Below are 16,647 nucleotides of genomic sequence, written 5' to 3'. Positions count from 1 at the left end.
TAATTAATCAGAAATTGGCAGGATCGCCCAAAACAGACAATAACTTAATTTTCAAAAAGAAAATATGTAGCTATACCACGTTGAGTACACCGCTTCCCGTCCGATCAGCGAAGTTAAGCAACGTTGGGTCTGGTTAGTACTTGGATGGGTGACCGCCTGGGAACACCAGATGCTGTTGGCATCCCTACGTGTCAAGTGGGGTTGGTGGAGGATTAGTGCCCCTCCCTGTAAAACAAACTCTAAGCCGTTGGCCACCTCGTTTGGGATACATGGCGTCTGGCAATGAATGAATGAATAAATAGGGACTGCTCTCACTGACATTAATTAGTTGAGTTTCCTTTGGCAAAAAAGTGGAAAAACTCTTACTGAAATTGTAACAGTAATCTCTGTAATTACACACACACACACACTTGCGTGCGTGCAATAAATGTGAGCCTGTATAAAGAAGATTGCAAACAAGTACAACGGCTGTGTTTCTGTCTTTGTTATTACTAAAATCCATTCTGTCTGACCGAGGACACCAGTCCACCACAGCCATCCTACAGGAACAGTATATAACATGACGCTGTGCGGACTGCATTTCACCAGGAGAGGACTAGGGTCCTTCCCTCAGCAAGGTACAGGGAAATGTGAATAGGTTTGGCTCCCAGTTGGACGATGTAGCTGCTTCACGCAATGCACAGAGTCACCAGGTGGAGGTTCTTCATGAACACCCCTCTGTCTGTATATATATATATATATATATATATATATATATATATATATATATATATATATATATATATATATATATATATATATATATATATATATATATATATATATATATGGAGCCTCTGTGGTGCAGTGGTTAATATATATATATATATATATATATATATATATATATATATATATATATATATATATATATATATGGAGCCTCTATGGTGCAGTGCTAAATATATATATATATATATATATATATATATATATATATATATATATGAAGCCTCTGTGGTGCAGTGGTAAAGTGTGCGTTTTCGTACACTGAAGAACGAGGGTTCGCGCCCCGCCAGGATAATAAACTTTGGGAGCGTTCTCCATGCCATGTACTGCATTGGCGGACACCAGGGACCAGTGTCGCATACTGTAGAGTATGTTTGCATCCAGTCGGCTTGTGCGGGCTGATTACACTTGGTTCACAGACTACACACACATCCAAAACCATTTAACACAACAGTTACACTTACAAGCACTTCTTACCCTACATACAGTCTCTACCAGACAGCCTAAGCCACTTGGTAGAGATACATTGGTTGTATCGTCCCAATTCGGTCGGGATTGGCCAGTCCTGCAGTGGACACTCAAACGGCTGGTGAGATAAGATGATATATATATATATATATATATATATATATATATATATATATATATATATATATATCTCCATCATCCAATCCTATGTTGCCCCATGGGAAGCATAGGAGCCCAGGGCCAGGCAAATTGGTCCTGACATTTAAGATGAGAATGATCAGCCTCACTCATCCCTGAGTGGCATTAGTTAGTTTCTCTATCAACACCAAACTACATGCACAGCACAAACCATACTTCCTATTCCGAAATTCAAAAACAAATCATGGCTTCACAACACAGCCTCGGAGCCCCCGGGGGGGGGGGGAGAACCATAAATGCCCCCACCTTCCACCCCTCTCTCGATGACGACTCGAGCTCCCTGGAACCATTGTCTGAATCACTGTGTAAAAATACAGGTTCTCTCTTCAGTCTGAATCACTTCTTCATTTCTGCGACGTTCCCGGCATTTCCTCTAACTTTCGCAATGTTAAGCACCACCTCTCCTCCTCTAAACCTCACCTTCTTTTCCTAACTGAGACTCAGCTGTCTGAAGCAACTGACAGCAAACCCTTATCTATATCCTCCTACTTTCTCTATACTCATTTCAAAGCCAAAGAATGTCTATTATGTATATATACACAACGACTTATCTTGTTCTCGTGTTTCTGAACTCAATTCTTCTGAATTCTCTACATTCTGGCTTCGGCTTTCCTGTCATTCTCGGACCAAATATATCTACGCTGTTTATTTATCCCCTAAGTCTTCTGACTATCAAAAATTCTTTAACTATCTTACATCTATGATGGAACGCATTCCATCAATTTCTCCTTTCTCTGAAATCTCCATTCTAGGAGATTTCAATGTTCATCACCACCTTTGGCTCTCCTCTCCTTTCACTGATCCACCTGGTGAAGAAACCTACATCTTTACTATCCTTAATGACCTAGAGCAGCTTGTACAGCACCCTACCCATATGCCTGACTGCCTTGGAGAGAGCTCCAACATACTAGACCTCTTCCTAACAACTAATCCTTCTGCTTACACTGTTAATCTCTTCTCTCCGTTGGGCTCCTCCAAACACAACCTTATTACCTTAACCTGTCCTATTGCTCCAGTATGGCCTGTGGACCCACCAAAGAAACGTCGTCTGTGGCACTTTGGAGCTGTGAATTGGGAGGCCATCAGGCAGTGCTTCTTTGATATTCCCTGGAATGATTATTGCTTCCATGGCCAGGAGTCTTGTGAATGTGCCTTGTGCATTACGGAGGTTATTCTGTCGAGCATGGAAGCATACATTCCCTTCTCGTATCCTTTGAATAATGCAAGAAAGCCTTGGTTTAATCACGCTTGTTCTAATGCTGTCCGTAACAAATAGAGGGCCTATAAATGGTACCGGAGCCAACCCACCCCTGAATCACATCATTTTTACATTTCTGCCCCGAATCGTGCTAAGTCTGTTCCTCGCTCTGCTAAAATTAATTTCTTCCATACTAAATGCTCTCAACTCTGCAACTCGAATTCTTCCCGCTCCATCTGGCACCTTGTCAAAAACCTTTCTAACAAATTTACTTCATCACCCTTCCCTCCTCTTTTCTACTTTGTTGGTTCTGTAGCTATTTCTTCTACTGGTAAAGCAGGTCTCTTCACTCTGACTTTCTTCTCCAATTCCACATCAGACGATTCCAGTGCTGTTCCTCCATCACTTCCCCCCTCTGAATTCCTCATGGCTGACATTAAAATTTCTTCAGCTGATGTATTTTCTCCCATTATCACAGGCCTCAATACTAACAAGGCATAGGGGCCTGATGGAGTCCCTCCTGTTGTCCTCAAGAACTGTGCTTCTGTGCTTACACCCTGCCTAGGTAAACTCTTTCGCCTTTGTCTTTCAACTTGCACCTTTCCTTCTTGCTGGAAGTTTGCTCTCATTCAGGCAGTCCCAAAGAAGGGTGACCATTCCCAACCCTCTAACTATCGTATAATTGCTTTAACATCCTCTGTCTTAAAATTTTTTGAGTCAATTCTTAATTGAAAAATTTTAAAGCATCTTTCCTATCACAACCTTCTTTCTGATAGTCAGTATGGGTTCCGTCAGGGACGCTCCACTGGCAATCTTCTCATCTACCTTTCAGACTCCTGGTCATCCTCCTCCCGGGACTTTAGCGAAAGGTTTGCCATTGCACTTGACATCTCAAAGATTTTCGATCGAGTCTGGCATAATTCTTTAATTTCCAAACTGCCCTCTTACGGTTTCTATCCTTCTATCTGTGCCTTCATCTATAGCTTCCTTTCTGGTCGTTCTATAGCCGCTGATGTATACAGCCATCGTTCTTCTCCTAGGTCTATTAACAGTGGTGTTCCTCAGGGTTCTCTCCCATCACCAACTTACTTTTATTCATCAATGACCTTCTACGCTGTACAGCTAACCCTATCCACTTGTACGCTGATGACTCCAGCCTTCACCTTTCCATTCGGTTCCCACAACGTCCATCTCAGCAGTTACTTCAACAAACAAGGGATGAGGCTATGCCACACCTAATATTTGATTTGGCTCGTATCTCAGACTGGGGTAAAAATAATCTTGTTCTTTAATGCATCAAAGACTCAGGTTTTATACCTATCAACCCGACAAAATCTTCCACACGTGTAACCACTAGTGTTTAACAACATTCAGCTTAATCCTTCATCATCCTTGAACAAGCTTGGGGTTTCATTCACTCAGGATTTATCTTGGAAAGATCATACTACATCTCTTGTAAAATCTGCTTCCAAGAGATTAGGTGTGCTAGGCCGACTCCATTTCTTCTTTACCCCTCCACAGTTGTTGACTCTATACACGGGTTTTATCCGCCCCTGTGTAGAGTACAATTCCCATGTGTGGGGAGGTTCTCCACATACAGCTCTTCTCAACAGGGTGGAGTCAAAGCATTTTTGTCTCATTAACTCTCCTCTTACTGACTCCCTTCAGCCTCTGTCTCTTCGCCACACTGTTGCCTCTTATCTCTTTTCAATCGTTACTTCAATGGTCACTGCTCCTCTGAACTGTCTGCTTGCATTCCTCCACTTCTACGATGGGAGCAGAGCAACCGTCTAGTAGCAAACTCTCATTCCCTTTCTGTCCGACTCTCTAATGCAAGAGTCAACCGTTACTCCCAGTCCTTCATTTATGCAACAGGTCAAGTCCGAAACGCTCTCCCACTGTCTGTATTTCCTGCTAGCCATGATCTCTAGTCTTTAAAACGCAGTGTGTTAAGGCATATCGAAATGATCAGATGTTGAATTTGGCTTTCTCTTGTATATTGTTTTTCTCTTGGAAGGAACAGTTATTGCGGGCTCATTGCCTTTGGTTCCTTCTTCCTTGCATAGAAAGAAAAATAACCCCAACCTCCCTTGGATATAAATCTTCACCGATTTAATCCGATTGGAGCGTCGCCCTTACCCACTAAACCACCAGGCATCATAATTTGGTTATATGGTTAACACCCAGCGTAGTAAATGATTTCCTGTTGTACAGGAAATCATTCGACTTGTCACTCAGTGTAGAGTCAATGAGTGGCAAAAGGAACAGGAAAGAATGAAGAAAAGAAGACAAAAGAGAGCAATATATATATATATATATATATATATATATATATATATATATATATATATATATATATATATATATATATTATTTATTTATATATATATATTATTTATTTATAAATCCAACCATCATCCAATCATACATTGCCCCATGGGAGGCGTGGGAGCCCGGGGCAGGAAGTTGGTCCCGACATATAAGATGAAAGTGACCAGCCTCACTCATCCCTGAGTGGCATTACATGAGCAATCAACCCCAACCACCTTGGATATAAACCATCACCGGCTCAATCCGATTGGAGCGCAATAATTACCCACTAAACATACATACATATATATATATATATATATATATATATATATATTTTGATAGATAGATAGATATAGATATATATATATATATATATGTATATGTATATATATATATATATATATATATATATATATATATATATATATATATATATATATATATATATATGCCAGACGCCTCAATCCCGTTTCGTGTGGCCACAAACAAATCGCCTCCAAGTCGCCCTGTCCCCCGCCATTTCACTGTCCTGCTCCCAACTCACACACCCCTCTCTCATATACCTCTCCACCCCATCCCTCCATCTCATCTTCGGCCTCCCCCTCCCTCTTTCCCCCCTCCACCTCACTCACATACGCTCTCTTCGTCAGTCTTTCACCCTCCATCCTCTCCACATGGCCAAACCACCTCAATGTGTTCCTCATAACGCTTCCTATCACATCCATATCCACACCACAACGCTCCTTTATATCCTCATTCGCCAGCCTGTCTCTCCATGTGACTCCACAGGCTTCTCTTAAACAACTCATTTCCACTGCTCTCACTCTTGACTTGTGTCCTTCCAACAACGTCCAAGCTTCACTTCCATACGTTAGAGTAGGTATCACAATACTGTCATGTAACTTTTTCACTTCCATGCTCACTTCCCTGTTTCTTATCACTGCTTTCAAAGAACCAGCAACCTTTCTTCCCTGCTGTACCCTTTCAAGCACTTCACCCTCCAAACCTCCAACCTTACTCATGACATTACCCAAGTACTTAAACGTACTCACATTTTCCAATTCCTCACCATCTAACCTCGCTGTATATTCACTGACTTCACCTGTCTCAAATATATATATATATATATGCAATGGAAGTGCGTTAGTGGACATATATGCCGGGAGGGGGTTGGTGATAGCCAGTACTCTCTTCAGGCACAAAATGATCCACAGGTATACATGGTGAGTGATGAGAAGGGTGGGTGGTGAAATGAATGAAAGGAAGGCAATGATTGATTAAGTGTGTGTGGATGAAAGGATGCGAAGCTGTGTAATGAATGCAAGAGCTTATAGAGGGTGGGGGAGTGGACTTTCTGACCACTACTTTGTGGTGGCCAGAATCAAGATCCAATTAAGATGGAGAAAGAAGAAGCGATTTGCGAAGGACTGGAGGAAGGAGTAGTTGCAAGGAGAGTGGAAAGGTTACAAGAGGATGAGAAAAAGGCAGAGTATAAGGGAGGAGGATTGGGTAAATATGAACTGGAGCAGATGGGGGACGTGGAAGGTGTGTGCAAGATATTCACAGAAGAAATATGTGCAGCATGTGATGTGGTGTGTGGGGTGAAGAGGAGACGGAAGGGGGTGCAAGGAACAGCATGGTGAAATGAAGAGGAGAGACAGGCTATAGCACAAAAGAAGAAAGCATACAATGAATGGATGAGAAATAAGGGAGTGAAAGAAGTTGACAGGCGGAAGAGAGTTATATGTAGAAAGGAAGAGAGAGATGAAAAGATTAGTAAGAGAGAGTAAGAAGAGAGTGGATGAGGAATTTGGAAGGAATTTGAGTGTTAAGTGGAGGGACTGTAAGAAAATGTTCTGGAAAGAGGTAAAGAGAGTAAGACAGGGTGGCAGTGCAGTTAGAAGGGAAGTGAAAGATAAAAATGGTAGATTACTAGTGGGGAAGAGAGAAAAAGTGAACAGATGGAGAGAACACTTTAAGGAATTGTTGAACATAGAGAATGAAAGTAATGCGAGTATATGTGGCTGTGGAATGGCTGGGAGAAAGAGGGAGGTGAGAAGACAAGAAGAAATCAGCAGGATAGAAGTTGTGGAAGCCATGAGGAAAGTCAAACTGGGGAAAGCCCCAGGAATTGATGGAGTGTGTGGTGAAATGCTGAAGCATAGGGTATAGATAGTAGTGGAATGGATGTGAAAGATGTGCAGATTGGTCTGGGAGGAAGGTAGAGTCCCGGAGGATTGGAAGTCAGGTATAATTATTCCCTTGTACAAAGGAAAAGGGGGAAAAAAGTGTGTGGTAATCATAGGGGCATTTGTCTTCTTAGTGTAACAGGAAAAGTGTATGGTAAGATACTTATTGACAGAGGTAGGGAAATAACAGAGGAAATAGTTGGAGAAGAACAGGGAGGCTTTAGGAAGGGAAGAGGTTGTGTAGATCAGGTATTCATGTAGATCCTTAGTGGAAAAGTTTCTAGAGAAGGGAAACAAGTTGCATGCGGCCCTCATGGATTTGGAGAAAGCATATGACAGGGTCGATAAACAAGGATTGTGGAGTGTTAAGAATATGTGGAGTAGATGGGAAGTTGTTGAATGCTGTGAAGAGTATGTATGATGGTGCTAAGGCTGCAGTGCGTGTGGATGGTGAACTGAGTGAATTTTTCTCTTTGAAGGTTGGGTTGAAACAGGGATGTGTCATGTCTCCATGGTTGTTCAATCTGTACATGGATGAGGTGATACAAGGTAGGGCAGTGGATGTTGGAGTGGCCCTAGTGAGAGAGGGAAACTCTCTGTACTGTTGTTTGCAGATGATACTGTGTTGTTAAGTGAAGACGAAGGGGAGCTGCAAGGATTGGTGGATGAGTTTGGGAGAGTGTGTAAAAAACGGAATCTAAAGGTGAATGTAGGGAAGAGTAAAGTGATGGTCTTTGAGAAGAAGTCAAGTCAGTGAATGTACAGTGATGTTGGATGGTGAGGAAATGGAAAATGTGAGTACGTTTACGTAATTGGGTGGTGTGATAAGTAAGAATGGAAGTTTGGAAGGTGAAGTGCTTGAAAGGGTACAACAAGGAAGAAATTTTGCTGGTTCCTTGAAGGCAGTGATAAGAAACAGAGAAGTGAGCATTGAAGTGAAAAAAGTTACTACATGACAGTATTGTGATACCAACTCTAACGTATGGAAGTGAAGCTTGGACGTTGTTGGAAGGACACAAGTGAAGAGTGAGAGCAGTGGAAATGAGTTATTTAAGAGGAGCCTGTGGAGTCATGGAGAGACAGGCTGATGAATGAAGATATAAAGAAGAGTTATGGTGTGGATGTGGATGTGATAGGAAGAGTAAGGAGGAACACACTGAGGTGGTTTGGCCACGTGCAGAGGATGGAGAATGAGAGACTGACGAAGAGAGTGTATATGAGTGAGGTGGAGGGGGGGGAGAGGGAAGGGGAGGCAGAGGATGAAATGGAGGGATGGAGTGGAGAGGTATATGAGAGAGGGGTGTGTGAGCTGGGAGCAGGGCAGTGAAATGGCGGGGGACAAGCGACATGGAGGCGATTTGTTTGTGGCCTCCCCGTACGGGATTAAGGCTTCTGGCAATATATATATATATATATATATATATATATATATATATATATATATATATATATATATATATATATATATATATATATATATATATATATATATATATATATATATATATATATATATATATATATATATATATATATATATATATATATATAATATATATATATATATATATATATATATATATATATATATATATATATATATATATATATATATATATATATATATATATATATATATATATATATATATATATATATATATATATATATATATATAAATATATATATAAAACACCGTGTATGTGCTCGTGTATTATAAGCTAGCAGTTCTACTCAGTTCACAGAATAACTAATACAATGCTGCACTTGACGTTTACAAAACTTTAAAAGTCTCGTAAGTCTTTCGAAACAAGTTGATTTCTTAAGTTAAACTGAATCGCCTAAAGGCAGCGTTAATGATATAAAGTCGTCATCGCAGACAATGGTGAAATGTGCAAGAAACAAGCTGAGTGCAAAGCTCACATTGCGAATGAGGGATACTGTTAAGTGCAACATATGTTAGTTGTTTCGACGTGGCTGTATCTAGTATCGTATCTAACCTGCGCTCGGCAACAGCTTAAACTTCCTCTTCAAGACATTCTGTACGATGGGCAAAAAGACAACTTCGACCGGGCTGTTAAGTCACAGAACTCATTCCGAAAATACTAAACCTTTTGCCGTTATATTGCAATGACACTTACTCAGCCAGAAACCATACTTTATATTACATGAGGTTTGAAGTATGATGTTCGTGTGTGTGTGTGTGTGTGTGTGTGTGTGTGTGTGTGTGTGTGTGTGTGTGTGTGTGTGTGTGTGTGTGTGTGTGTGTGTGTGTGACTTCGCAGTTGGGAATAAAGTTATATTGCCGGCTGAATATCATGCCCGACAAGAGTTGTGATTTATTGTATTTGTCCTGTGTAATTATGAATCGAAAATGATCAATTAAGACAACCGATAAAAATTGGTACAGCTAATTTGTGTATGACAGACAGTATGCAACATGCAGCTACTGCCAGGCCGTTCTGTCATCCTATATTCCATTTTCCTCCATACATAATACAGTGGCAATTTTTTGTTAGGACGGCCATCCCATGCTTCGAGCTCTCATGTGAACATGAGTCCATATTAATTTTTTTTATCTCTGGATCTGATCCATCTCGCATCAGTGACACGTTGTTGTTGTTGTTGTTATTCCTGGTGTAGGCAACACTGATGGAAGCGTTCAGACGGGTGCCGCAGCGAGTGGTGTGGAAGTATGAGGGTGACGACCTGGATCTCCCACCTAATGTCATCACTAGGAAATGGCTGCCACAACAGGACATTCTTGGTAACTATCAACCATTTTTTCTTCTCAAGTGTTTCGAATGTTTTCTTCGCTGTGCCAAAATGGGAAGATTATTTTTAAATAGGACCTTCTACGTTCATATTCTTACAAATTCAGCTGCCATTTGGGCAGTCGGAATACTGATTATACTTGATAAAACTAAAAATATACGTTTGTTTGTGCCTTTTACGTACTAAAGTCTAAATGAATATTCCAAGTCATTCATATATTGATTGCCAACAAAAGTGAAAATTATGCCGATGATTTCTTTTCGCTGAAACCAGGATTTTGGATCGAACACAAATGAATACACATCAATTCGGTTAGGTTAAACTGAAAGAAAAAATAATGAAAGAAAATTCAGTTTTACTAGAAAGTACAGGACAAGCTGTTTCACACTGTCAATTTTATTATGTTTGAGTGTGAGAAACAGCTTCTCCAGAACATGAATCAGTGGACCGGGTTGTAGTTCTTTCATTTATTACCTCAATCTGCATGATCAGACAATGTGTTAGATAATGTCTGATTAAGCTGTCAATGTTCGGTGGCTCTGAGATAGGTAACGTAATATAAGCTGTTACTTCAGGTCACAACCAGACGCGGGTGTTCATGTCACACTGCGGTAACCTGGGCATGCAGGAGGCACAGTACCACGGGGTTCCTGTGCTGGCGGTCCCCGTTGCCTTCGATCAGTTCCGTAACGCCGCACGTATGGCCCGGAAAGGTTTCGGTGTGGTCCTCAACTGGCGAGACCTCACCTCGGACTCCCTGGTGGCCGCCATCACCACTCTTACAACAGACCCAGGGTAGGTGTTCATTTTCCCCTCGCCAAAGTACTCGGTTAGTAATTGACAAAACATGGTGAGCATGTGGTTTTTCTTCTTCCTTCGAAGTGCTAACTTTAATAGAATTTTATATATGGAATATGAGCTGCAACTGTGTATGGAAGCACCCATATTGTTTTGCGACTTGCCACTACAAAGGAAGAAGGGACTGCAAGCAAAGAGATGCATTAGACTGTATGAATATCCCTTTCAGGAGGCATAAGTGTTGGTGTTTAACCCTAAATGCGTTGGTGTTAGTTTTGTACCCAGAGTAAGATCACAAACATACCGAGTGTAATTGACATGGAAAATAAATATTACTCCAGAAAAATACACACAACTATCACCAAACCTGTCCTTATTTCATATGGATGCAAACTGAATAAGGTACAAAAATCTATATCACCTCCATGACAGAGGGGTTTCTCTTCTAATATTTGCTAAAATCAGTTTTGCTTGAGTTCTCGAACTTATGTGCTAGGTGCCTCTCATAATGATGTGTGCGTTTACAGTTACTTCCGTGCATCAGTCCGAATATAGCAGTTTTTTTTTCTTTTTTATGCTGTGCAGTGCTACATGGATGTATAACAGTTGTTCACTCATATTCTTGATGACATTAGCCTAGCCGCAGGCTGTGAAGACTACAAGAAGTAAGATATGACATAATTTTACTTTGTTTTAAATGAAAGTGTTTTTCCCAGGTTCCACACCAGAGATATAAAATGAGATGCATCTCTCAGAGAATGCAACGCCCACGCCTTACACTCGATCAAAAACCAAACCCGTGACCGTGGCCTGTGACTATGACCATTGATTCATTGCTCTTAAAATCGAATTGCTTTATCTATACCTTACCCAAAGCCTATCCCCAAGTTTGGTCCAAATCCTTTCAGAAGTGTGTGATTTACCCTTACCCTGTGATCTTAACTTTTAATCTAATGTTCTGAAAAAAGAATTACTTTATTTGGGGGCAAATAAACCCTTCCATCAAGTCTCGTCTAAGTCGAATCAAAGTGAATTGATAAACCGAACCTTTGATCTTGACTGGTGATCCTACCTCAGACATTTATTCTTAATATGGCAACACCTTATCCTTTCTTGCCCCACAACCCTTCTACCAAATTTCATCAAAATGGAATCACAGCTGCATGAGCTGAATGTGTTCACCTGTGACCTTTTTCGTCCAAATTTTAATAAACAGTTCTTTAGGTGGTATTCATTCATTATACAATATTTGGTAAAGTTTTATCCTACATTTTCCCATAATCATGCGAGCGGAGAGACAAAAATAAAAATAGTCTTATTAAACGCATGATCACGATGAGTTTTCGTGTCCAAGTGTAATTCGTATAATAATTTGCATCATAGGCCAGTTCTAGCTGTAGAGTAATAAATCGCTCATTTCTTTTCACCCGCATAATCATGACATTCAACTCAGCTTACTTGAAGCATAAATCTGCCACGACAGTCAAATAGCTGTCTACTTCCATTGCCCCTCACCACCTTTGTACCGGTAATGCTTCTCCTCTTTCCTCTTTACTTACCACACAATCACATTCTTTCCTCCTCTTTCCTTCATCTACCTCTGGACACATGCAAGTGCGTCATCTACCTAGGGACATTATTCTTTTCACACATAAATAGGAAGTAGAGGGAGTCCTGCCAAATCTTACACATCACATCTAGAGATTATAAACTTTCCACTTGGTATAAAATTGTAATTTTTCCATTCTGAATACTGAGGTGTAGGTAACTTGGCCTAAGACTCATTTCCCTTTTCAAAATGCTGAGATGTAGCAAGATATTGAAACAAATATATTATGATACCAGCCACGAAGTAATGTGGAAAAGATCTAGAGTCGTTTTCAGTAACAAAACGCCGAGAAATAAACTACAATTGGCCAAAAATCTCCGGCAGGTTAAAATGGACAAATGACAGCATTCATCAAACCTATTGGTATATACGAGGGAGAACTTATTCCAAATGTAACAGTAATGAATTGATGGGGTCTTATGGGATTACAGTAAAATTCGTTTTTTGAAACATTATATTCATTTCCTAAGTCCGATGTTACAGGTAAGTGCCAGTTTCTACTAACACAAACACATTCGTCCGATTACACTTACATATACTGTTTCTGTTGGATCAGGCAAAAACCTGAATCACTCTCCAATCCTCACGTTCGATAGAAATATTATCAGCTTTGTCCTGTGTTCTTTTATAATTTTTGTAGTTCCTCAATACGAGTTAAACTAAGTACTAATTTCGCCATCACACACACACACACACACACACACACACACACAGAAAATTCGCAAAACTCTACTGGATGGAGTTACTGCTATTCACAAAAAGCCAATCCATCTCAAAACAAGTGCATTCAGTATTGCCATGATATACAAAGTCCCCAACCGGATGATATCCATACATATTTAATTGACCTTGAGAGCAAATGAACTGTTGATCCGCGTGACACACCTTCATGGTATGGGGGACAATTGTGTGAAGGTAATCAAAATCTGTCCATGCATGTGGAAGTTACAATGTAGACACGAAATTACAGACGACCTTGTTTGAGCCCCAAGTGTGACCTTAACCTTGGGAGTAGATGGCTGGTTGTTGCACGTGACACACAATAATGGCATGAGAAACAATTGTCTGAAGATATATCAAAATTCGTCCAAGCATGTGGAAGTTACAGAGCTGACACGAATATGCAGACGTACTGAGGTACTGATGTACAGAGGTACTGAAGTGCTGAAGTACTGACGGAACCTTGCAAACCTATAGTCTCCGACCGGTTTCACCGGTATGGGATTTATAATAGATATATATGTTAAACAGCCTCAGAATCCAACGCCACCAGGTGTATGTCTTTCCCCCCATGCTGAGTTACCTTTGTACTCCAAGTTTCAGCCTCCTGGGTGCTCCGGTATGGCCAGCTATAAAATTTATATAACATACAACCTACAACGAACAAGAATTTTAGTATATATATATATATATATATATATATATATATATATATATATATATATATATTGTGTGTGTGTGTGTGTACTGGGTGCTTTTGCCTGTCTGGCTTCGCCTAAAGTAAAGGCCTCATCATTTCTTTGGCTTCTCCATGGATCTATGAATCCATGGATCAGTGCCGTTTTTTCTTCTTAAAAGCAAAAAGGGAAACTAGGACAGTTTCCGTATAATTTTGATCTGTGGAGAGCCTCAGAATTTCTTAATAACTTGTACGTTTTGAGTCTGCTGATATCTCTTACTTTTTCTACGTGGTGTTCCGTACAATGGTCCTTCTGGTATGAGAGTCTGTTGAATGCGCTGGACGTTCTCATGGCAAGTGGCACACGTCAAAGGGCCTTTAACAACTTCTGCTTTTGTCAGTATCTATTATGTGAGGGTCCACACAATGGTAATTCCGGCACGATGCAGTATGCGGACGATTTTATTTGGGGGGAGGGGGGGGATTGGGGGAGAAGAGGGCTACATCATACGCCAAAAGGTCGCTCGCAACTTCTGCTTTCGGAGTCTTTTGTAAATACATCTCTTACCGTTAATAATAATGATGCTGCACACAATATTCGCACTACAGGGAGAACGGCTAACTGACAAACACGAATTATTCAGCAAATATATGACTGACCTAACTGGGCTGTAGAATCCAATTAAAATCTGGGAAACACTGATCTATACAGGCGACACATTTAATACTTATAAGTGGTAAGAAAGAAAATATAACCAAATCCCTACTTGTTTCTAGGCAAAAAACAGCAGAGAAATTCAAGTACAAATAGATCTCAGTAAATGCATCACATGGCAGGAAATAGCTGTCAGAATACTTGCTGGGAGATGTTAGACGAACATTAATTATTCCATATTTTAAGGTCGAGTCTCAAAAAGAAAGGACTAAAAAGGGGTTTGACTGTTGCTAATGCTTACTATCACATACAGATATCAAGAGAGACTGACTCATGTGTCGGCCGCAGTGAAGGACCAGCCAGAGACTCCTGCACAGCGGGCGGTATGGTGGGTGGAATATACAATTCGTCACCACAAGTCTCCTCACATCGTGTATGCTGGCAAACGACTCCACCTCCTTCAGTACATCATGCTTGATGTTCTTCTTTTCTGGCTCTTCATCTTGGCCATCCCTACAACTCTTACTCTCTTCTGTCTCAGGAAGTGGCTTAATACACATTACTCAAAGAAACAGAAAACTGAGATTCGGGTAAAAAGAGATTGAGTTTGCATCATAGAACATTCAGATATGCTTTGTTCAAGAAAAATGAAACATTACTGTAACATAACCCATTGGCTGTGGCATAGAGAGTCCAAAATAGCCATGTGTGAGGAGTGAAGTGACAGTTAGCACGTTGTACCATAATTTGTGTGTTATGTGCCAGTTTCAAGACTCTGATTTTCATAGCTTGTCTTCCCTAAGCCGTTGTTGGCCTGAGAGTAGATTTAATGACAGTCAATTTCAGCATCAAATGACGTTTTTTTTTTCGTAACAGATTCATCCTTTTAACTGTTAACAATGTTGTAAGTGGATTAGGAATTGACCACTGTTCCTTTAATTCTAGGCTTAGCCTTGGTGGTGGGATTAGAGATGGTATTTAGCTTAATAAGCATTATTTAGATGATGCTGATCATTTCAGAAACATTGTGGTACTAGTTTGAAAATCTCAAACATAATACGTATATTGCAGCCCTCTAGACCCAACTCATGAGTGGGAAGTCGCAGCCCACGGGTTAAATATTTGTAACCCTGCTAAACACGGCCTTTATCACCGAACATATGTTGTTTGCATTATTCCCTCGGTAACATTTAAGGAAACATAAGACCACCTTATTTTGCAGTTTTCTTCAGTTTTTGTTTTCCTTTACCTTTGATCTTCATGGAATTCTTTATGTAATTTGCGAGTGCATTATCATGTATCGATTTTTTTATTGTTTAAAAGATGGTGAAAATAATTTTAAAAGGCGTAATTGTTTAAAATCTGTAACGGATGCCACTTCATGGTGGTGAAGGAAGACAGATGGATGCATTCTCAGAACGCTATTAAAAAAAAAAAAATCCCTTAGCAGTGCCTATTTATCCAAACCTAACGTAAATTTTTGCAGTTTAACACTACCTTATTTGTCCTAACCTAACCTAACCTGTTTTATGTTAACCAAACAATCATCTAACCTAACCTATCTTTTATGCAATCATATATTCCATGTGTATAGACGGATCCTCTTCATGCTCGAAAATACGTTTCTATACACATTTACAAAAACACTGAATCAATGCAAAGGATTATATATATTTTTTAAAGGTGGTTCTGTCTCCTTAAATATTACATGTTTGTTTTTTTCTGTGTTCAAGTGTGACATGTGTAAGTAAAAAAAAAAAAAAACATTGTTTTAATATGTTAGCAATGTAGTCTCAGTAGAGTACAAGAGACAAACCTTGCAAACCACTGGGTCGAATGTAATTTGTAAAAAGTATAAATCGAAATAGAGAAGGGGATGAACTTTGACGAATTTTCGTTACCAAAGGCAGAATTAAATGCACTCAGAATTCAAATTTATTATCAAGTACTGATGAGTAAGAAAAATACAATCACATCACAGCCATTAGAGTAGTTTATCAGGCCAATTATATTGTAGTACAAGACAATAGTTTATTTCAAATGAAGAAGTGCCTATGTGAATGCTAAAATTTCAAGATTAATATCATATGTTTGACAGATATCGACTGAATACGCATTTTTAAAAATGGATATCCATGAGTGCCTTCATTTTCATTTCTGTTGTTCACAAAGTGCTAGAATCTGGGTTCATAAATGAGACACGGGAAATCATTACTTTGATAAAGTTTAGTTGTTGTTTTTTTCTAATAAATAACATTCTCTCTCTCTCTCTCTCTC

The 16,647-nt window shown here is 39.8% G+C and overlaps 1 protein-coding gene and 1 non-coding gene across 2 annotated transcripts in view; both read left to right on the top strand.

The window, feature by feature from the left end:
* The window catches only part of LOC145415408 (UDP-glucosyltransferase 2-like), a 131,718-nt gene that overhangs the window by 48,319 nt on the left and 66,752 nt on the right, over nucleotides 1-16,647 (top strand). Inside the window, exons 4-6 of the mRNA XM_080284691.1 lie at nucleotides 9,778-9,901; nucleotides 10,485-10,704; nucleotides 14,684-14,960. Of these exons, the coding sequence (XP_080140817.1) occupies nucleotides 9,778-9,901; nucleotides 10,485-10,704; nucleotides 14,684-14,960 (621 nt within the window). The remainder of the gene's footprint in view (nucleotides 1-9,777; nucleotides 9,902-10,484; nucleotides 10,705-14,683; nucleotides 14,961-16,647) is intronic.
* On the top strand, nucleotides 63-181 carry LOC145415505 (5S ribosomal RNA). Its single transcript, XR_013900105.1, has one exon. It is a non-coding gene; the product is annotated as a 5S ribosomal RNA (ribosomal RNA).

The sequence above is a fragment of the Coenobita brevimanus genome, chromosome 102 (assembly GCF_032717465.1).
Source record: "Coenobita brevimanus isolate Jiangsu-jjx chromosome 102, ASM3271746v2, whole genome shotgun sequence".
Classification (NCBI taxonomy): Eukaryota; Metazoa; Arthropoda; class Malacostraca; order Decapoda; family Coenobitidae; genus Coenobita; species Coenobita brevimanus.
This window is presented reverse-complemented; position numbering and strand designations above follow the sequence as displayed.